The sequence below is a fragment of the Centruroides vittatus genome, unplaced genomic scaffold (genome assembly GCF_030686945.1).
Source record: "Centruroides vittatus isolate TY-2023 unplaced genomic scaffold, ASM3068694v2 contig_400, whole genome shotgun sequence".
Lineage (NCBI taxonomy): Eukaryota > Metazoa > Arthropoda > Arachnida > Scorpiones > Buthidae > Centruroides > Centruroides vittatus.
The window spans coordinates 2065206-2089308 of record NW_027122215.1 but is presented as its reverse complement, the minus strand read 5'-3'; the positions used below and the strand labels follow the sequence as shown (position 1 = coordinate 2089308).

General features: G+C 28.6%; 1 protein-coding gene across 2 annotated transcripts; it reads left to right on the top strand.

Annotated features, from left to right (window-relative positions):
* Nucleotides 1-870: 870 nt before the first annotated feature.
* LOC136976426 (solute carrier family 35 member E3-like) lies at nucleotides 871-23609 on the top strand. Of its 2 annotated transcripts, XM_067271690.1 has the most exons (6): nucleotides 871-1428; nucleotides 1690-1800; nucleotides 15303-15464; nucleotides 20998-21080; nucleotides 23248-23386; nucleotides 23459-23609. In XM_067271690.1, exons 1-6 carry the CDS (start codon nucleotides 1042-1044, stop codon nucleotides 23513-23515), a joined length of 939 nt encoding a protein of 312 aa, XP_067127791.1. In that variant the 5' UTR covers nucleotides 871-1041; the 3' UTR covers nucleotides 23516-23609. The 2 variants fall into 2 exon arrangements, with proteins under 2 accessions (XP_067127791.1, XP_067127792.1); XM_067271691.1 differs by lacking the exon at nucleotides 23459-23609 and having other exon boundaries at nucleotides 20961-21080; nucleotides 23248-23380.
* Nucleotides 23610-24103: the final 494 nt, after the last annotated feature.

Here is a 24103-nt window from a genome sequence, read left to right as displayed (position 1 = left end):
CCTGGAAGAATATTTATGAAATTATTAATTTTTAATTGCAACGCTTTAAATGAAGCTAAATAATAAATTTTTATAATAATTGTTTATTTAAAAAATAATTATATGCAACTAATTAATTTTAATTTTACGATATTTAACAGTTTCTGAATTAGTGTTAATATTTTATGTGGATTCAAAATATTAACTTTAATACTTATTTTATTTTAGTCTCTGTATATATAAATCAACATTTTAAAGTTAAAATGTCGGGAATATATTTTTCTGAAATAAATAAACAATAATAATTCGTTAAAAATTAATTTTAAAAAGAGTTGATACATTTTTTTTTTACAGCTGACTCTCCCTATGCTCCAGCCCAAGGACCAAGGACATATGTAGTATATGGTCCTTGGCTGCAGCCAAACTTCGGACAACGCACGATCGAAGCGCTCGAAGTGGCAGAAATATTTATTAATTAAACCAGAATTAGCCAAAACCGGCATTCGTCGGAGGAAAAGCCGAGACACGGCTACAGCCTTAACATAAACCCGTAACAGAAGAAGAAGAAGAAGAAGCCAAAACCAGCATCAGAGCTATTGTTAGCGTAAGGACCAGTGTATCTATCGACTCTGAAGAAAACGAAATAATACAAAATTGCTTTCGAATTCCACGGCGATTAATTTATGAGTTTTTCGCAGGGTGGTCCGTCCGGATATATCGGACTTCCTCCTTCACCACCCGGCCGGATATTGATGGACAGGCATAACCAGCTTGTTAAAAACATTCTCCTATGGGACTGAAAGAATTTGTTTTTAATTAATTAAATTAAATTATGTCAACATTTTTTTAATTTTTAGACTAATCTATATTTCTGTTATTAATTTTTTAGCTATTGATATTACATTGATTAAACAAAACTAATAGTATATACAAAAATTTTAAAAAAATAAATTATAATACATAAGAAATTATTTCAGATGGCGCTGCTTGCAATGTGCAGCGAGAAAACGTGAAATTCACGTCTATTCTGTATGTGGGAGATGTCAACGTGAGGTCACAATAATGAAGAATCCTAATCCGACAACAACCACTCTGTGTCTAGGGTTAAATGTACTTCTTGCCATCATAATTGTTTTGTTAAACAAATGGGTTTATGTACAGATAGGCTTTCCCAATGTAACTATGACATTTATTCATTTTGCTGTTACTTCTTTAGGATTGGTTATCTGTCAAAAATTGTCCCTCTTTCAATCGAAAGTGCTTCCAGTGATCAAAGTGATGCCGTTAGCCACTGCTTTTTGTGGTTTCGTCGTATTAACTAACCTTTCCTTGGGCCATAATACAGTCGGTACTTATCAGACTATTAAAACTATGACAATGCCATGTATCATGTATATACAGACATATTTTTATGGAAGAAAATTCTCTTGGAAAATCAAATTTACATTGGTAAGAATATTTCTCTATTAATGCCATTCAGAACAGGTTTATCAGCATTCAATTATTCTGGTTATCCTGTTTATAAAGTAAATTTAGGACAAATTTTATTCTTATAAAATTAAAATTATATATATATATATATAAAGTAGAGTAATTTCATTTTCATTTTAAATATATATATATATATATATATATAAATTATATTTAATTTACATTATATTATTTATTTATTTTTGCTTATTTATTTTAATTCTAAAATTATTTTTTCAGCTACCATTAACATTGGGTGTTGTTCTGAATTCTTGTTACGACATCAAATTTAATGCTTTGGGCACAACCTATGCATCGGCTGGGGTAGTGGTTACGTCCTTGTATCAAGTAGTAAGTAGTGATACATTATTGTATTATTTTTATTATTGATTGAAAATCAATATTTCAAATGTATTGATTATATGTTTAAAATATCTTCAGATTTACTGTCTGAAATTCTAATTTTATACAAAGGACAATTTTTCAGTTTGAGAATCATTTTTGAAATGTCAATTGTGTTGAGAAGGAATATCTATAAATGTATAAAGTTAATAGAAAATATGTGTTAGATTTGTTATCCAAATTGTTTATTTTTAACTGAAATAGAATATTTTTCCAAATGGTTAATCTTAGAAAAGCAGTATCAATTGACACATTATAATTAAAATACACTTTTAGCATAAGTATTTGTCGAAATTATATACAGTGATACCTCAGTTTTTGTTGATAATCCCTATGAAAATAATCGGCGAAATCCGAAACCAACAAAAACTGAGGCAATTATTTTCATATGAATCAATGTAAATCCAATTAATTCATTCTAGATACTCCAAAATACATACCAAAAACACATTTTGTAGAGAATTAATATAGTGTTAAATACTAAAAGCAAGAAATTGATATAAAAGACTAATTAGCACAAAGATAAAAGCAATGGAATTGTTTGGCTAGACATGCAGGGTACTATCTTGTCTTGTAGAAGCTAGATGGACATGAGCTTCTATCTATATCACCCTGTGGTAAAGTGTGATGTAATTGTCATGTGTAACATAAGTTGTGAGCGTTTATGATGGTCGTATCATGGGGAATAATGCCTTCCGAGAGGTGTGTTTAAGGGTAACTGGCCCCTATTCAGACATTACAGATGTGGAGAAAACCCAGAAAACTTCACGTGGCCAGCCCCTCCTGGCGAAGCACAAACACACAACCAAACTCCCTGTGTTCAGGGAATGGAACCGTTGGCCAATGGTGGGCCGTCATGGAGTAATGTTCACACAACGAGAAATAACGCCACACTGAGCCAGAAAACACATGAGTTGCCCTTTGTTTTTGCAAAATAGCAGTGAGGTCACTTGAGCATGCTGACGAAATCTGAGGCAATCGACGAAAACCAAGACAAATTTTTCACAAAAAAAAATCAACGAAAATCGAGGTTTTACTGTATATATAATGTTCACACGTTTCTGATTTTTAACTTAAAAGTAATCCTTTGAGATCCTTAAAAATCAGTTTTGTAAAAGTATTTTATAAATTAAATAGTAATGAACTAAACCATTTTGTTGCTGTCAATTATAATAAATGTTTCTTTCAACAGTTTCAATGATTTTAAAATATATTTTAAAAAATGCTTACTCATAGATTTAAACATTAAAAATATATATATCTTCCACAGCTTCGTGATGAAGCATTAGTTAGTCAGATTTATTTATTGATTGACACACAAAATTAATTTTTAAAGGACTATTGCATTGGGTAAATGTATTATAGGATCAGACAAATAAAAGTTTTATATAGTAAATTAGTGTATATGTGTATATAATGTTCCATTTGCAAATTTTCATTTTTGAAGTTTTTTCAAATATTGCTTTATCTTTTAATTATTATTTTTTTCATTCATATTCTCAAACTATCTTAGATTCTCAATGGGATCACTTTCTATCTGATCAGTAGGATGGTCTGATATTTCAGTAGGAAAACTACTTAATACAAAGTTACCAGTGAGCAGTGGTGATATTCGAAATATTTAACAAGGGATTCGCTAGCAGAAAATTTTTTCCTGACAATCACCGACAAACGAAATGGAAGTTTTGGCTAGAAATAAATACAATACCTTTTCTTGCAACCATATATCTAACAATCTGTGGTGTATTTAGAATGTAACGAGCCATGGGAGAAGGCCAGGTAACAATAGTATTTTAGAGCTGTCGACCTTTTTTTTTTTTTTTTTTTATAAGGCAGAGAAATTCTTTACCGCAATGTGGCGCTTCTAGAAATAGGCACGTCATCATCTCTCGAGATACATTATACCTTTTCTTTCGCTGTCCATAGCCCAACACGTCTTCCACAGCCATCTTGTATTATCTCGCGTGCGTGGCATTCTGGGATCTCTCTTGTGACTGATCGACTTTCAAGAACACTCTTGAATCGATCGCGATTAAACCTCGATTGAAATGGTCGAGAGAGATCGCACCAAGACATATTCCCTGACCTTGCTCACAATCTAGATTGAAATGCTCGGTGCAAACGGGGTATAAGGCCCTAGTTTAGTAGTATTACAGAGTATAATATGCATATTTTAATATTTTTTTTTAAAAAAACAAACCCACTGAGAAATGTTCCGTGTGTTTAACAAGGTTCGGGAAACTGAAAATTTTAACAACGGGTTCGGGCAAACCCGCTCGGAAAACTGAAAATTTTAACAACGGGTTCGGCTGAACCTGTGCGAACCTGCCGAATATCACCACTGCCAGTGAGCACAAGATATTTTTAGGGGTTTTTGAAGGTGCTGAGTTTAAATACTTGGTCCATTTTTCATGAAATTTAATTGGTTGGACAATTACTATATCGTAGTTAGCTGTGAATGGTATGGTGAAATTAACATTAGAAAAAATTTGGTTGTCTTGAATTATCTTTTCATGCAGGTTGAAGTTAAAGACTATTTTCTGCTGAAAAACATCCATTCCTTTGTACCTGACCAATGAAATTGCACTATTTCATACCAGCTGAGTATTGCATTCTTAGTAAGCACAAAACATGTAGAGTACTTGGTTTTCCAGGATGCTAAACACGAATCTTTAGTTAATTGTTTAAATTGTAACATATGTATACATACTGTAATATTTTTTTAAAAATATTTACATTGCATGTTCTCATATATTTCCAATATCCAAGTACACCAGTCTTCTGTATCTTTACATCTTATCTGATGGACTCACTTTATCAATGCCACACTGATATTTAACAATCTGCACTCTTAAGTACCATTTTCTTCCATTTTTAAATAATATTTTATCTCCTGATAGCAGCAAGTCAACATAACTAACCCTTTTAAATTATTATAATCTAAAAACTTAAAACATACAAGAAAATACATAAAAAGAAAAATATTTAAAAATATAAAATAATAAAATTTTTTATTCATATTATGTACAGTCAAACCTGTTTTTATGCGGGGGATAGGGACCACATTAAAAAAAAAACGCATTAAAAAAAAATCTCACGAAACTTCACGAATGGCTGTAAATAATAGTTTTCGCAACACAATTAAAAAAATAATTTTTTTATGCGGTCAACAGGGACCGCATAAAAAAAGTCTCACATAGAAAATAACTCAAAACCGTATGAAATAGAATTTATTGACAACAGATGTCAGCACTTGACTGCATCGTCTGGTCTATCGTCTGTTTTACATATTTTTGTCCAGGTGGTGTTTTGTTGACTTAAAAAGTAAATTATTTCATTTTTCGCATATTCATGCAATAATATTACTATAATAAGTGCATTTATGCTATAATAAGTTTATTTAGCTATAATAAGTCAACGTGAGACATGACGAATCGCACGAGACTAGTCGCCAACTATACCACACAAATTAAAAATTTGCATTAAAAAAATCGCACAAATAAAAAGAGCGCATAAAAACAGGTTTGACTGTATTTATTACTACTGTATATACCATATTATATTAATATCATTACATACTAGATTCATTTTTTTTTTAATTTAGAAAGCCTCCAAAAATTTCCTCTTAAATACATTTTATTTTTATAATTCTCAATGTAGATACATAATTGATAACACAATTGTGTTGTTGTGTGTGCAGGTAAATGGCTGAACTATTGCATTTTAATCTCAACTGCTGAATTATGTTTTCAATCTTATACTTGCCTAACACACTATCCAACATAAGTGAACCTATGTGATGTACAGATTTATAAATTACATCTACTTTTGTATATTGTGATTGGTTTAATGAACTATTTTTTATTTTCAATATTTTAATTAAACTGTAAATTTTAAAATTAATCTTCAAAACATCAATCCAATGAGAACTTTGAATAATTTGTTAGAAAATATTTATATAAACAGTAAATGATTTAAATAATTTGATATTAATAATTTGGTATTAAAGTCAAATTATTTAAATTGTTTATTGTTTTTTAATATCAAATTATTTATTGTTTATATAAATATTTTCTAACAAATTATTCGAAGTTCTCATTGGATTGATGTTCAATTGCATTTTTAATATTATATTATTAACTTCCATTTCTTTTATATTGGGGTCAGTCAATCTATTTAGAGTTCACAAGAATCAATTTTAAATGTTATATTCCACATGTATTAGTATTTGAGAACAATAATTAATTGTTTAAACATGTTACATTACTTTTTATAAAATCTTTCGAAGGATAGATTATTTTAATTTCTAGTTATCTTTATATCTAAGTAATTATAGTAGAGCATCGTTTATCTGAAAGCTGGTCAACCGAAAGCTTTCCAGTCGGACTGTGTCGTGCTGAATTGAACATTTTTGATACTAGATTAACTTCTAAAGTATAATATTTTTGTTTTTATATTTTTTGATATATTTATTTTGTTTGTACAAAATAAAGAAATAATTTTTAATGATACAATAGCCTTGATTATTATTATAAAAATCTTCATTAGGCTTAAAATCAACAAAAATTCAATGCAAAGCGACATGCAACGGAGAAAAATTTCAACATGGGATAGGTTAATATATTTTTTCGTACATAATCGGTTATCCGAAAAATCCATTATCCGAACAACCCCAGTCCCCAATTGATCTGGATAAACGACGCGCTACTGTAATTATATTATTATTTTCTGATTTAAATTTAATATTTTCACCTAACTTATAAGCATGATTTAACATATCTATACTTTTATATTTTTTTGGAATTATCTATTATAAATATGTCATTGACCTACCTTGATATAAACAGGATATCTGGAAGAACCAGTAATTTTAATCTATATTAAGTTAGTCATAACACTTCTACTAATTTTAGACCTGTGACTGACCCCATAGCTTCGTCTTCATTTTATTTATATATTATTTACAACGAAAAGATCTTTTCTAGTAAATATTTAACCATATTTATTACATTAACATTTTCTTTTAACTTAAATATTCTATATCTTTGAGGGATTGATGGATACATATTAATTACATATAAAGATAACATAATATTAATCTCAATAGTAATAACCATATTTAAATTTTTAATAAACTCATTGACATTTTTTACACTATATTCATTTTAAACAATTTCTTCTAAATTACAACAGTACAGAATATCTAAAATCAACTAAGGGCATACACTTTTGCCCTTCTTTATGGGTTTTATAATGCACATTTAACTTTGATATTCTATAACAGACATGGGCAAATGCGGCTCCTTTTGAGTTACATGCGGCTCTTGCTGAAAGTGTTAATTTCTGTTTTTTATTACTATTTTTACAATTGTATTTTTATAATTTTGTGAAAATATGTTTACTAAAAAAATTCAATATTTGTTTTATATTATATTTATATTATATAATAAAATCACGTGCCTTACCATACTATCTGCCACGACAATACAGAACTGTGGCTCCCGTGCATTTTGCAAAACCTACATTGCGGCTCCCACTGAACTCTTGCTTGCCCACCGCTGTTCTATAACAATTTGCAATATGTTCTATATCTTTACATGTTGATATTTTCTTTTCCTCTCTGCATCAAGTAATTTATTTAGCTCTTCTCTAATTTGACTAATAGTTTTTTTTTATTTGCTTGCATTATTCATTTATATTAATTCTTTCCTTTTACTCTCTACTTATTCATTGTTACAAAATATACCGTATATCTCAGCGGATAAGACGATAGCTGAATTATAAAAAAAGGCCCTGAAAATCCGGGGTTGTCTTATAGGACAGATACAAAAAATTAGATTGAAATTTATATAAATTAAAATCATTATAAAAAAATGGACAAACCGTAATTATTTACTAGTAGAGAGTAGGGTATGTGCACAAAATAGAATAGCCCATACAACGTTTTTGTGAGTAGTCAAGGTCATTACCCGAATGCCGAATCAGTGCGAATGCTTGTAACAATTGCAAGGCAGTGCTGCCAGATGCAAGAAAATAAATTTGTTCATTTGAAAAATTACAAATAGGACATAATTCCGTATATGCTATACAGTATTATTATTCAGATGATGATCGCTGATCTAAACTAAATTCATAGGCCGTTGATAGTTTGGGGTTGTCTTATAGGACAGATATAAGCTAAAACTATAAAACTTCAATTTATACCTCGTCTTATCTGGAGGTCATCTTATCCACCGAGATATATGGTAATCTGGTATTATTTGCCTTTAAAATTGTAACATTATTTTTTGCTTATGTGAGAGAGACTAGTAGACAAAAATACAGTGAACATAATCCAACAATCAGGTTAAAATGTGATAGTTTAGCTATTTACTTACACACTTAACAATAATTGAAATATTATAAAAAATATATTTAAAAGGAAATTTTCGGATATATTAAAAAAGAAGACAGCAAGATGAATCTAGTATGTAATGATGTTAATATAATATGGAATATAGTAATAAATATGTTTATAAAATGAAAAGTTTTTTATTCATACTTTTTAAATATTTTTGTTTTTATGTACAGTGGTACCTCAGTATATGTCTGCTTTAGAATACATCCAATTCGGAATACGTCCTGTTTGGACGAAACAAATTTTGCTCAGTATACGACTTAATTCAATTATATGCACCATCTATGAAGAAAGTAGCACTATCGGTGTACTAGACCAGATTAGACGTTCGCAGTGCCATGGTTTATAACTTTGTTAAATTTCTTTTGATTTTAATTTGTAAGTAAAACTTTATTATTTTATTAATCATGAATTGCAAAAAGGAAAATGAAAAGCAACAGAAAACTAAAAAAAATGGCTAGAATCACAATGGAACTGAAAAAAGAGATTGTTGAGAAATATGAAGGTGGCATGCGTGTTTGAGATTTAGCTGTTGCATACTGTATTCTGAGAACGACAATATCGACAATCGTGAAAAATAAAGACATTATTAAATCTGCTAACATTGCAGAAGGGGTTAAATCAATTTGTAAACAGAGATTGGAGACATTAGATCGTGTTGAGAAATTGCTTTTGCTTTGGATAACTGAAAAACAATGTGCTGGCGACAGCGTATCAGAAGCAATTATTTGCGATTATTACTGTAATAACTTTAAAAATTTATAATAAAATTTATTTTTTTATTAATGTGCTCAAACAGTGTTTCAATTAGTTTACAACCCCATTAATATACCATATCAAGAGGAGTTTTTTTTACATGCGAATGGATTAATCATTTTTACATTACTTCTTATGGGAAAGGTTGGTTTGGTATACGTCCTATTCGGTATAAGTCCAAACATCAGGAACGGATTAAGGTCGTATACCAAGGTTCCACTGTATTTTCTTGTATTTCAAAAATTTTGAGTAGAAAAATTTAAAAAGGTCAGTTATGTTGACCTGTTGCTACTAGAGTATATAAGGTACTAAGGGATGCAGAATATTATTTAAAAAGAAAATGGCACTTAATGTTGTTTGCTTATTGTTAATTCTCAGTATGGCATTGGTAGAAGTGAGTCCATCAGATAAAATGTAAAAGCACAGGAGACTGGTATTTTCAGATGTTGAAAATATATGAGGGCCTACAATATAAATATTTTAAGAAAAAGTTTCATTTTATTACAATAAGTACAGGTGTTAAAATTTAAGCAATTTTTTATTAAGATGAAAATAATTTATGCATTTTTAATCACTGATATAAATGTAAAGTGCGGTACATTATTTGTACTTATTGTGATGATGTTGGGGTGTGTGTGTGGTGGCTGTCAAATGTGACATCTATTCTTGTCAACAATAATGATTTGCTATACAATACGTGGTACGATCCAAAAGTTCGGGGAATGCAGTAATCTACAACAACAAAAGCACTTATTTGAAGTTACAGTGTATGAAATGGATTCTACCAAACCACCTCTATGTTCAGGTTAATTTCACCCATGTCATGTGATTAAACCGCGAGCACTGCTGTTTTTTTCCGGAGATAGTTACCTTTGTCCTGCGACGTAATCAAAGTGGAGTTTCAAGAACAACCTCCAACATTAAATTTTGTCAGCGTTTAGGTAAAACACCTACGGAGATTTTAAAATTGCTAAGAAAGGTGTACGGTGATTCTACGATGAAAGGTCACGGTGAAGTCGAAATCTCGTAAAAACTATCTCCGGAGAAAAACAGCAGCACTCGCGGTTTAATCACATGACATGGGTGAAATTAACCTGAACACATAGAGGTGGTTTGGTAGAATCCATTTCATACGCTGTAACTTCAAATACGTGCTTTTGTTGTTGTAGATTACTGCATTCCCCAAACTTTTGGATCGTACCACGTAGAATCTCATTAATTCCGACTAACTGGGGAAGCCTAGTCTGAACTAGCAAAGTTTTTACTCAAATGCATATTGGTATGGTCTGAAAAGTATTCTTTATTTAAAGTCAAATTTTAATATGCACTTTAAATGAAAAAATAAGTGGTTTGACAAAGTATTCAAAAGTATTAATAGTAATATTATTCTTAACTTACTAATTTGGGCTTAAAAAAAAGATGTTAATTTTTCTCTGCAGTTCCTTTTGTAACTCTTCCTTGATCACATCTTGATGCATCTATCTTTAGAGTAAGGAGATAGATGTTAGTCCACATTAGAATTGGCATATTTGCTATCACTAAGTTCTACTGAAGCTGGAATTAAATGATTTACACAGTCTCCAACTTGGAACACAGAAATCTCAGTTTGCTCTCATTTTATTTTTTTAGATGCGAGCCTGAAGTGGGTCCTAAACAGAGCCATAAGCATTTGCTTAGAGTATAATTTAGTATACAAGAATAAATGTTATACAGCTTTAAAAGTGTGCACAATTGTTTGTAAGTCAAATTTGTTATTTTAAAAAAATACACAATTCCAAATAATCCAAATTATAGCAAGGTTTTGCTATATTTTAACTTTGTAAGATTTGTCATAATTTGGAATTGTTGTAATATGTAGTCTGAGAAGAGGCCTACAGCTAAAACACATAATGAAAGAAGTACAAAAAATGAAGCTATGAAAACTCTGATTGGAAATCTTTTGTCAATGACATGTTTATAGAATCTATTTATAAATCACAACTGCACACTGGGATTAATATAAAATTAGACTAACTTGAACCTTTAACTGGTGTGTATTACAATTAAATCTTGTAAATTAAAATAAATTCACATGAATGCATGTGTAGAGGGAGCTTGTCATATGAAATTTCCATCATTTAAATATGTTCGAATTTCATATTTGTACTCGCTTTAGAAGATCCAGCTGGTTTACAATTAAATGATGCCTGAAGAAGAGCCCAGAAGGGGTTAAGAAAATGTTCGATTTACAAGATTTAATCATAATACACACCAGTTAAAGGTTCAAGTTAGTCTAATTTTATAGAATCTATTTCTTTACAGTATTATCATACAGTTTAATGTATCCTCCAATGAACATTATCTTCAATAATTTAAGAGCATTGTATTATAATATAATAGAGAATGCTATTCTATAAGGACTAAAGATAAGGATTATTGTAATATGCTGTCACAATATAGATAATACATTATTGCTCTGACATCTAGACAGATCTTGACATTAATGATTTATTCAAGAACAACTAACAATTCAAGGTCAAACTATGGAACAAAACTAGATCATTATGTCTGATATTAATAGCAATATACAGTATTACTGCTATCATCATAAAGTTTCATATATACAGATTTATCATATAACTATAAAATAATTACAAAAGTTTGGTTAGTTCTTTTTTAATATTAACTGTAATTATTTCAAATCTAATTTTATTCTTTTATTTATTATCCAATATTATAAACATTCATAAAATTCAAAAATTATTCTAGACAGCTATCAAAAATAAATAATCACCAAAAGTAAAGAACCGTTTTAACAATTTTAGGAAATATCAAAATAAATTTGTTCTTGAAGCAAAACCTTGTTATGCTTTCTAGAAAATAAACTGTTTTAAGGGTGATTTAATTGAAATTACATTTGTAATTTATATTGTAATATATTCTTTATTAATCTATTTCCAATCCGTTTGAAATTGCATTAGTTTGTAACTGTGTTATTTGCCCCAGCCACAGATATAGAGATTTGCATGTTAAGAAATTCAGTTAGTTTGACATTTGAAGTGAAAATTCTGCCCGAACTGTGATATGCATATGCTAACTCTTTCGTTAGATTGAAGTGCCTCCATACTATAAGACAGAGATGGGCAACCCTTTTCTATGTAAGGGCCGCATTTTAAGATTTTTGAACTGATGCGGGCCGCATACAAGAGAAAGAGGGAAAAAAATGTTGGTAAATCAGAATTATTTATTCATATATAATTATAAATTAGCATAGGTATACTTAATTTAGCTTCTGGAACAGATGTAAACGTAATATATTGGAAATATTTGGTTAAATATTTGTCACTGCTAGTTTTAAATTAGTTTCGATGTGTCTGTTACCCAGTTTCTTGTTTTAATTTTTACTAAATTCATTGCAGGAAAAACTATTCACATACATAAGTTATAAAAATAACGTTTGAATTTTTGCTGCATACTTCCTTAAGCTGGGAAATTGATATATTTATTCATATTTTATGCGTCGCGGGCCGCAAAATATATGAATGCGGGCTGCAGGTTGCCCATCCCTGCTATAAGAGAACAATAGACCAAGAACAACTCTAATCTGATCAACATGGCTTTGCTTTTACAGTAACACTTTTTCAGGTGTCATCTTACTCATAGAACACCTTTTTCTCTTATTTCATAAAATACAACTGGGTTTTAGGATTGCAATATTGGGCTACAAATAGTACAGTCTGACCAACCCAAGAAGGCACTCCCCTTAGGCGTTGGACTACTTTACTAATCATTTGCAGGGGTGAGGTATAGCATGAGTCAGCTAGCATCTGGTTGACATATGGGTAGATGGGTTAAATTATGCTGACCAGTCACATGGTGCACCTTTGTCCCTGTCAATGGTCAGTAAACTTAGTCCCTCACCTAAGGGGAGTGCCTTCCTGGATTGGTTAGACTGTAGATTGAGATATTTGTAGGTCTAGGCTACTACTTTTTGGGCCATTTAAAAATAAATTAGGCTACATTGAGGAATTTTGCATCCTTTTTATAAAATCTATCTTCTGACCTATGAGGCATATATAAACTGTAGGTAAACAGCATGTGTCTGTTCTCACAGACACATGCTGTTTACCTACAGTTTATATATGCTATTATTATTATTATTTATTAATGAAAATAGCATTCTGTATATGTAACTGTATTTCATTTGCTTAATAAATTAAATCAGTTATGTGGCATTGGGGATATTGTAAGAAATATGTAAATATCAGATAATTTAAAACTTGTTAATTCGAAGTTGCGATTATTTCATCCCATGAATTTTGAACTAATAAGGATTTCCTGTATACACTTTAAAGAAAATATTTTTTCTGCTATGGAGTTGTTATATTTTAAATACTTTCTTACAATTAAAGTGTCATCATCATACACATTGTGCAAATTCATTTATGTCACATAATACATTACTATTTGCAATTTAAGATAAATGATTTTTAAATTTCTGATAGAAAAGTGAATGTTAAAATATAATCATTTTAAATACTACAAACAAAATTGTTAGAACTTAAAATTACAAATGTTAGAGGTATTTGCTGAGACAGTTGTAAGTTGTTAAGTAAATATATTAGAATGTTTCATCATTTATAGTTATAGTCATTCTGTTTTTTATAGAAGAAAAATAAATAAATGCATAATTCAAAAAGATAAATATATAAATATATATATATATATATATATATAAGAAGAATAAATATATATATATATTTATTCTTCTTAAATAAAATCTTATAAAATATGTATATTTTTTATTAATAATAATAGTAATTAACAACAAATCGTAGAAAAATTGAACGCAATGAAAATTTTTCAATTATCTAAGAATTATACGCCAGTGTAAATTTTTTAAAAAATCTTTTGAATTATTTAGAGTACATCGACAAAATTTTGCATAAATATTCAACATTGTCTTCCAATGACTTACACCAACTATCATCTAATCCAAACATTAATTATGCATAAATAGCCATTTGAAGGGGGTGCAAAATTATACACCATCTATTTATTCACTGAATTGCAAATTAAAAAAGCATTTAGACATTTATCAATTTTCTGTGTTTGGAAATAATTGTAAATATACTCTTTGGCATTGAAATAATTAAATTTTGCAGTCCTCTAACACTGATTTCTGCCACACTCTTAATATGGCTAAGTTCAACTCTCCAACTGTTTAGAATTGTCCCATAGATGCTTGATCCCATTTTGATGCCCCATAGATTTTTGATCGTGTTAAGGTCAGGAGAGAGTGCTGGCCAGTCAATTATACTGATGATGATCAATGTAAACCACCATTTGCTTTGAACATCACTTATAGCAGTATGTATGGGTGCATCATTATGTCATAATTTCCATTTTGCTCTTCTGATTTTTTGAAAGTATGTTCTGCTAGCACTTTCTGATATGCTGTTGCATTCATTCACTGATTTAGAAAGACAGTTTCAGATTTTCCAAGCTTTCCAAATCATTACTGACCCAGGTCTTGGATATATTTAAAATAATCTTGCGTTTCTTTTCTGATGATGTGGCAATAGTATTGATATCCATCTGGATCATCTAAGTTGAACGTTTTATGTCACTAAAAATGATTTCTCGTCACTCAGTTGTCCAACTTATCTTTCTTGTTGCTCATTCTACTCTTGCTATCTTATGGTGATCTTTCAGACAGGATTGGGCATCTTTTTTGAATATTTTAGATGAGAAGATGAGCAAAGCACTCTTTCAATGGTCCATTTCGAAGCAGAATTTGATTTGCAGTAATATTTCTATTACTAGCAGCTCATCAAATTGTTTTTCTGTGAAGGCTTGAAGGTGAAGATGACCTTCCACTTCATTTCTTACTGTGATAACTGTCTGGATTGTTGTTGTATTTTGTAATGATATCTGTAGAGCATTGAATGGTGGCAGATATTTCACTTATTGACTTGCCATTCAGTGTAAACCATCAATTTGATCTTTTTCAAAGTCAATTAGCACCTTTTGTCGAAGCATAGTTAAAAATGTGATCAAAGATTACTTAAAAAGCAAAGTGTATGTGAAATGACTATTTTTGCATAATTTATGTTTGGATTAATTGATCAGGATGATATTTGGCATGTGTCATTAGATGATGATGATAAAAAGATATGTTAAATTTTGTCCGTCTGCTCTAAATAATTCAAAATATTTAAAAAAACACTAGAATATAATTCTGCTCCATACTGTAGTTTTATTTTCAATTACTAGTTTATAAATAAATTTATTTATCATTCAATTTAATCTGTTACAGTGGGTTGGAGAAAAACAAAAAGAATTTCAAGTAAACTCCATGCAGTTGCTGTACTATCAAGCACCTTTGTCAATGATGATATTATTACTTATCATTCCATTTATTGAACCACCTTGGGTTGATGGAGGACTGTTTCAACATGCATGGACTATAAAAGATCTGGTAATTTTTCTTCAGACAATATATACAATAAATATCTATTTTTTATCTAAATAATTTTTAATTATTCATTTAATCTTAAATTATTAACTGAAGTGGTTATTTCATGAAAATAATATTTTCTTTGTTTTCTTTAATTTATATCTTATTTAAAATAATTTACAAACTCATAAAATACAGTATAAAGTCCTGTGGCCCCACCAGTGGCCAAGTGGTCTTCGTTCCCTGAACACTGGGAGTTTGGTCGTGGGTTCGCGCCTCGCTCGGACGAGCTGGCCACGTGGAGTTTTCCAGGTTTTCTCCACGTCTGTAACACCTAAATAGAGGCCAGTTTCCCTTAAAAAGACTTCCCAGAAGGCATCCCCCCCAGGCAGATTGCCCAAGTGCTGCATTGCCATAACTTAAAACAAACAATAAAATTCTGCAATAAGAATTTATTAATTAAAAACTATTTTAAAAGTTAAGAGTCAAGTTAAAAAATGTTCTGATTAATGATAAACATTAATCAGAACATTTTTAACTTGATTTGAACTAATTAATTACATTTGTAAGCAATGAAAGATGTTGAAGATAAATTAGAAAATAAAATATATACTTAGGATTTTCAACCATCTGGATTTGATTTGGTGTCTCCAGAGCAGTAGGATGCTTAACTGCAATGGCTATTCAGTTTGCACTTTAATTCTTTCAGCTCTGAAAATTTCTTTATTCTATGTACCTAGAGATTAAATTGTTTTTTTACCTCTCAGGCTACAAGGGGAATTTGTATAGTAAAACCAGTCAAACAACTTTCCCTTTGGCTGATTTAATCTCAAACAGATTAAGGCAATTTTGGTCAAACTTCTGATTAAAGATTTAATGAGATTGTAAATACTGTGATCCAAACAATATAGTTAGAGTTAAATACATTATATTTTTAGATGCATACATATACAAAACAAGTAAAACGGCATTTTGTATTTTATTTTGACCCAGTTCTAGGTCCCCTGACTACCTACAAGTCTGGTTTATTTTGTGTGTGCATGATTTGGGCACCAAACACTTTTTCCAAATTGCAACTCCTGACATGTACTCCTTCATACCTCTCAGGTGTGCAGCCGTTGACAGCAGTGCGATTTTAGAGACGAGACAAAGTCTTGTCAATAATAAGATATTTGTAGCCTTAAAATAAGTCTGTTATATTGATTTCCGTTTGACAATGTCTGATGTGCTCAATTACCTTGAAAGCATCTTTTAAAAATATTGTTTCACAATGGATATGGAGGGGGCCTCCTTAAGAATTTGAAAAGAGAATGCTATTTATAAGATTTAATTGGCATTTTTGCATTTAAAGATAAATTTGTTACTTATAGAAAAAAAAATCTAAAGATAAAATATCTTTAGATTTTTTTTCTATAATTTTCTTAATTTAATATTTAAATTTTCTTTACTATTCATGAATAAGAAAATGTATTATAAAATTCATAAATCTGCTCTACTTTTGTTATTTTTGCTTTGAAAACACTAACATGTCATATTAAATATTGTCCTGTTTCTTTTAATAGCACTTTTCTGGTTTTTCTCTCTCAATCTTTTGCCATAAGTTTTTATTGTTCCATTTCACATAGTGAACAGGCACTCTCTCAATTCTAAATTTTATTATTACATTGCCACATGATCCAAAACAATACACTATAACAGTGTTTAGAGCAATGATACACAAGGCAGTAAAGGTGACATCAAGAAAAGACAATTTAGAGAAAGAGCTAATGGTCCTTAGATTAAGGATGATGTATAATTTAAGGAGGCAATAAATAGACACATTAATAGAACATATACACACTATTATAAAAAAAAGAAGATGAAGGAATAAGGAACTGGGAGAGTGCCATTAGTTCCTTATAGTAAGGAAGTGAAAATAAACTTTGAGGGGACAGGACTTGTAATGCTGGTTTGCAATGAAATGAACTTATGAACAATGGATAAAGTTAATCTCGTCTCTTAAACTTTTACCTTAATTTTATTAATGTGAGAGATGTGGATAATTTGTCGGTAGCATGGAAGTATGTGATGGGGAAGTATTATCACGAAGAAATAGAATGTGGGATTGAAGAAAGAATTTTTAACATACACATCATCTGCCAGACTGAAGACTGAGAATGTTTGAATAGAACATAGTAATTTTCATCCTGAAGATGGAATAGTAGGTCCAAAGGAATGTAGTAATGTTACAAACTATATTTTTTTATAACTAAGTAAGCAGAAAAGTAGAATTTGTTGAGTTATGGAGTTAGTTTATGATGTTCCAAAATATTTATTCATGAGAATTTTCTATCATTAGTTCTAAATAAAGCACTAAATCAAGCATTTTCTGATTTTGCTTCAAAACTTTACAAAAGTTTGATATAACATTTTTTATAAAGCTGTTTTCAGTTGACTTTTACTTTAAAAAAATTGCATTTATATTTTAAAGAAACTTTAAAAATTAATTCAATTGCCTTTATATCCTTATATTATACTATTTTATTATATTATTGTCAACTAAGGACTTATCATATTAATAGGACTATTATACTGGTGTGCCAATTTTTGCAAAGGAGGAATTCTTATTCAGAAAAAATAATTTTTTTATTTCTCTCCTATTATTTTCCCTGTACACACAATTAACATATTTGTGTTTTGAACCACTTCAGTAGATTTAGCACATCATTGTGGTAAACCGGCTGGAGAGGGACCTAGTGGTCCGAAACACAAATATTATGTGTATGTGTGTACAGGGAAAACAATAGGAGAGAAATAAAAAAATTATTTTTTCTGAATAAGAATTCTTTCTCCTTTGCAAAAATCGACACACCAGTATAATAGTCCTATTAATATGATAAGTCCTTAGTTGATAATAATATAATTAAATTCATACAAATTGATAAAACTTTAAAAATATTTATGATTTGAATCTTTTTTAATTTATCATAATTTTCAATATTTTTAAATTAATAATTTATAATGTTTAGAAAATTTAATAATAAACTTTGGAAATGATTCTTCAAACAACTTAAAATACTTAGAGAATGGCTTTTAAATGTGATTAAGCAACGAAAAGGATATCACTTGATCTTATTGCAATTATAAAATATTTGTGCATCAATAGGAATGTTTTTATATCTCAATCACTTTTTGTTTTACCAAATTGATTTGGTATATGTTAATCTTCTAATTTTGTTTCCTTAAAGGGAAAAATTCATTGAATTATTTAATTCTCCAAGAGTTAATTGATTGTTGAAAGAGTTGTTTGCTAATAATAAATGTCATGGTTTTTGCAAAACACTATAAAAGTGTTTATTAAAAAAGAAAAATAGTAGAGCACATGTTCGTTTGACTGTTTTAGTTCCATATTACTATTATTCTACAATATCTTGTCTTTGTTGATAAAGTATTCTTCTTTAATTTACCTTGCATAATGTGGAACCTTAGTTAAATGAGTTTTGATTAATCTTTACCCTGGCAGGTTTGGTTTTGCTTGGTAAAGCCTGGTGGAAGATTAATCATGTCAAGATTATCAAGAATAAGAAACTTGCAAGAAATTCTGTATTACTGAAAGGCAGGCAGTTCTCATTTATGTCAGTAAATTAGTTAAATTTTACATAAAGTTGCTACTGTGTATAGAATTTAATTTGAAATATGCAATTCAAATCATTTACTAGGTTATCTCGTTTACTCCCAATTATCTGAATATAAATTAATTTCTCAAACCTTGCAGTTAAATTCAAGATTCACAAATATTAAATTAACACATACTATTTTTAGTTATGTTTTTAATTCTTTGCTTCTTTGAATCTTATATTTTACTTAAATATAAATGTATGAATACTTTCCTTGCAAGTCATTAGTTAATTTTTCTGGATAAGAAGAATAATTACTTTTACCTGGAATTAACTTTTTAAATTATCATTCAAATAATTCTTCAAGTCATCATAGCATTGTAATAATTTTCCGAGTATTTTAAATTCTTAAATTTTCAGTATTCCTTGTCACTCTTCAAAAATCTTTCATTACATAAAGTTTTATAGTATTTTCTGTTTATTACTCATGTGAAAAAGTAATTTTAAATTTGTAACAGTACAATATGTACAGTAGAATTCCAATGATTCAAACTAATTCATGATAAAGTTCGTATAAATTTTTGATTAAAGAAAAATATTCTTATCCATGAAAAACATTATTTAAACACTGTTATTGGTGTAATGTATTATTATAAGATGTATATTTTTGATAAGTTTCTTTTCTGATCGTACTTTTCTTCAACAAATTATTTCCTCCTTGACTTTTATCGGATAATATTTTTTGTTTATCATATTTTCAAGCATGCATCTTGCAGGTCATCAGTATTTTAAAAGACAGTTTTTGATGGGGTGTGGGTATATGCCAGTTTTAAATTGCAGCCATGAACTTGTGCCTATGGAACAATGGTTGCTCCTGTAGGTGTGGAGTATATGACAACGCTTGTTATGCAAAAGTTTCATTTTGTTCTAGCAGTCTTCTGTGGTGTGTATTTATTGTGGGTTATGTGTACGGAAATATAGTATTTGACGTAATAAATAGAACGAATGTGAAAGTCAAACAGAACACAATATTAAACATTTATTTTTGACAACGATGACAGCTATAAATGGGCTGGATTGGACAAAAACAATAATAATATAGGCTGGGATGGATAAACTTTTTTTAGTATATGGGCCAAATTACACTTTTGAGTTTAAGTCATGAGCTGGAAAAGTAAATTTATTCAATAAATTTTTATTAACAATATAATTGTATCCTGTCAATGATATGTCTATTAGTGATGATCTAGCTACATTACCAATGTATCATTCACAATGCTTTCAATAAAGCAAAGCAGTTTATAGCAGGTTCACTGATATTTTAAAGCATTTTTTTTTTACAGTGATTTCACTACATTTGATTTGAGATACTAAAAAAAGATTTTCCAAAACTCAATGCTATTTTATACTACTGCTATTGAACATGCACAAATGAATCAAGACAAATCATGTAAGGAAGAATGCTAAAGGAAATACTGTAATTATCAAATAGAATAAGGCTGGATGTGACCTGTAGTCCATCAGCAAATACTGGGAGCATACGTCAAAGTCCAAGCTTACATTCCTTGATTGTGGTTTGGTTAAATTAATTGGAAATTTGGATAGAAAAAAGCATTTGAATACACAGCAGAATGCAAACTAAAATACATTTAAAAATTAATAAATAATTATCATTATTTATTAATTTTAAGAAAAGTGTTTTCTTAAAAAATTAATATTGATAATTATAAGCAGAATTTAAAAAGTTACTTGAAATTTTGCAATAATAATGTCATCAGATATAACTTGGCAATTCATTTTTATAAAAAGAAATGAACAAAATAGATCTGAAGTTTTTAAAAAATTTCTTTGAAAAACTAATTGAAAAGCTTCTCTTTAATATGATTTGGAATAATGTCAAATAAACATTTATAATTTTTAGATTCTTCAGGAAATTTATCTATTTATCTTCATGTTAGATCACGGTCTTTTCATCTGGAATTGTAGCCTTCTTGGTCAATCTTTCTATTTACTGGATTATCGGTAATACTTCAGCAGTAACGTATCCTTTAAGTGTCAGATAAGTCTCTTTATTCATACAAAATACTATTTAAAGCAAAAAATTAAATAATCTAATCTATACTTTTATTATTTTAATAGTGTATATAAAGAATAAACATATACTTAATATGCTTACAAACAACCTATTACAATGTATTCAAAGATCAATGCTTTTAAAATATATTATACCTAAAAAATATATATATTCAAATATCTTTAAGTGTTTAAGATTATATTCATAAGTTTAATACTTTCTTACATTTTGTACAGAAATAATTTCCAATTGCTATACTACTTTGACTTGTATAAAGTACAGGGTGATTCAAAAGTCACAGAAATTTTAAAAAATTAATAACTCACAAACTATTTACAGTAAGACGATGCGGTTTTCACAGAAATGCTTAAAAAGAAGCGAGATTTTTTTAAGGTGTAATAAAAATTTTAGTACCAAAATAGTTGCATTTCTTGCCATAGATGGTGCTTGATAAGATTACATAATTTGTGAAGTTGTTACTAGAGCTTACACTAAGAACATTTTTACTTAATTTTTTTAATTCTTATTTTAACAAATTTACAAATGCTACAGAGCCATCTATGGCAAGAAATGTAACTATTTTGGTATTAAAATTTTTATTACACCTAAAAAAAAATCTCACTCTAAGCATTTCTGTGAAAACCGCATCATCTTACTGTAAATAATTTGTGAATTATTAATTTTTTAAAATTTCTGTGACTTTTGAATCACCCTGTATTATAATAATACTTTATACAGATAAATTAGTATCATATGATACTAATTTATCTGTATAAAGTATTATTAGTATTGTATGATACTAATTTAAGTAAAAGCCATTGGAAAATAATGATTTCAAAAGCTCATATTCTAAATTTAGAAAATGACATTTGAAATTAGAATATTTAATTTTGAGAGAAATATGTTGAATTTTAAAGTAATAATTAAAGGACTATAAATTTAATTGCTGATTCAAAAATTTAAAAAGTCACATTTGAATCTATTAAACAAATATTTATGCATCATGTGAATGAAATATTTTACCTAAATATTTGATTCACATGAAAGATTAAGCATTTACTAACATCAGTTTTTTAAAGATTATTGCCATTAATTTAAAATTTAAGGTCTCTTATGAATCAAAAGAATGATAATTAACTAAATCATAAAAATGCATACTACGTATTCAAACACATTAAGATTTGTAACAAAAGTAAACTAATATATGTTAATTAAAATGACTCAATCAGTATAACATCTGACTTCTAGAGGATGATTTGGTTTGTATCTCAATGTATACTGGACTTTTCTTTGGTATTTGCCTCAATCCAGCTTTAAGGTTTGCTCGGTCCCCTTTTCACTGATACCAGCCATACCTTCCTTTTTTCCTATGTCAATGAATGAGATATATTGTTCTGTATTTCGAACATGCATTAACTCACTACAAATTATGTTATAGACAATTAACAATTACTACTAGAGGTGAAGTTAATAAAAGTTTTGTTTTCTGATCTAACTGTCAGTTTTGTATCAAATATTAAACACCAGTTAAAGCCCTGCTAATAGTCAATGTCCAAGTAGACAGTAAAAAATAAAATTATGTTATAGACAGTTTAAAATATCATAGTTATAGTAAAAATGTTAACAAAACATGTAAAGTATCTAGTATTCTCATATAATTAACTCTTTACTGTCTTATCATATCTTGTTGGTCATTAGTATATCAATTACATTATTAAAAAACTAAAGAAAATATTTTTGGACAAATTGCAAATTTTGACTCCTCAAAATTATAAGAAATTAAAAATTTTATTGTATTACTTTTATAATGCTAACAAAATTCATTAAATTATTAAGCAATTTGTATTTTAAAAAAATTTTTGAAAGATCTAAACAAAATAATAATCATTAAGAAAGAAATTTGATGTAAATCTTCAGTGATTTAATTAAGAAAAATATTTATATTTAATCACTATTAAGAAATATAAACTGATTTGATTCATTTTAGAAAGTGGAAAAATAAATTTTTTTATGTCTGATCTATAAATTTCATCTTGGGAAAATTAAAAAGTTCTAACAAAATTATGTTTACATTATTATGCAATTATTATGAATTTCTATTTTTCAAACTGTTAAATCCTTGATGAGACAATAGTTATAATGTCATCGGACAGATGAAATTTTGCCTTACACTTATAGGTGGATACATGTTGTTTCAAGATACAGTTCAAAGCATACAGCTTTTGGGTATATTCATGACGTTTGTTGGCATATTTTTATACACTCATTTCAAGGTTATTATTATTTAAATTTATCTTTTGAAATATTTGCTTATTGTGTTAAATAACAACAACTTTTTTCTTTAGATACAGGAGCAAAAACCTGTTCTCCCAATGAATAATAAAGATATGGTGAAAATGTAAAAAAGTAGATAATGTATATTTTGAAATTGTTATTGAAAACTTTTTTATTTAAATGTAAGATAAAAATTTTATACAAATAAAGAATTTATTAAAATTTTTAGAATATAATAATTATATTTTCAGTATTGAGAGAGGTATCAAATTTTGTCACCACTGAAAATACTAAGGCAAAAAGTAAAACACTCCTTCATGTATAACAAAAAGTGAAGTTCCTCAATATGCATATACATATAAATGACTTGAGACTTAATACAGTATGTACAGTACGAGTACGTGCATGTACTTCCAAAAATTATATTATTATATCAACAATAATAATTACATAGGATACCAGTAAATAAAATATTGGCACCTATGGCAAGATCAAAGTGGCTACATTGAAAATCATTGGTGCAGCATGGATATGTAATAATTTTAAAATCTTGCAGGATATAATTATACATATATTACATTTTTATTAAGAATTTCTCATATCTAAATGATTGAGAGAATAAAAATTATTTGTGATGTGTGATTTTGTGTGAAATTAATGTGATTTAAAATATTTTACTGAACAGAAATCATTACTACTACATTTTTTAAGCTGAA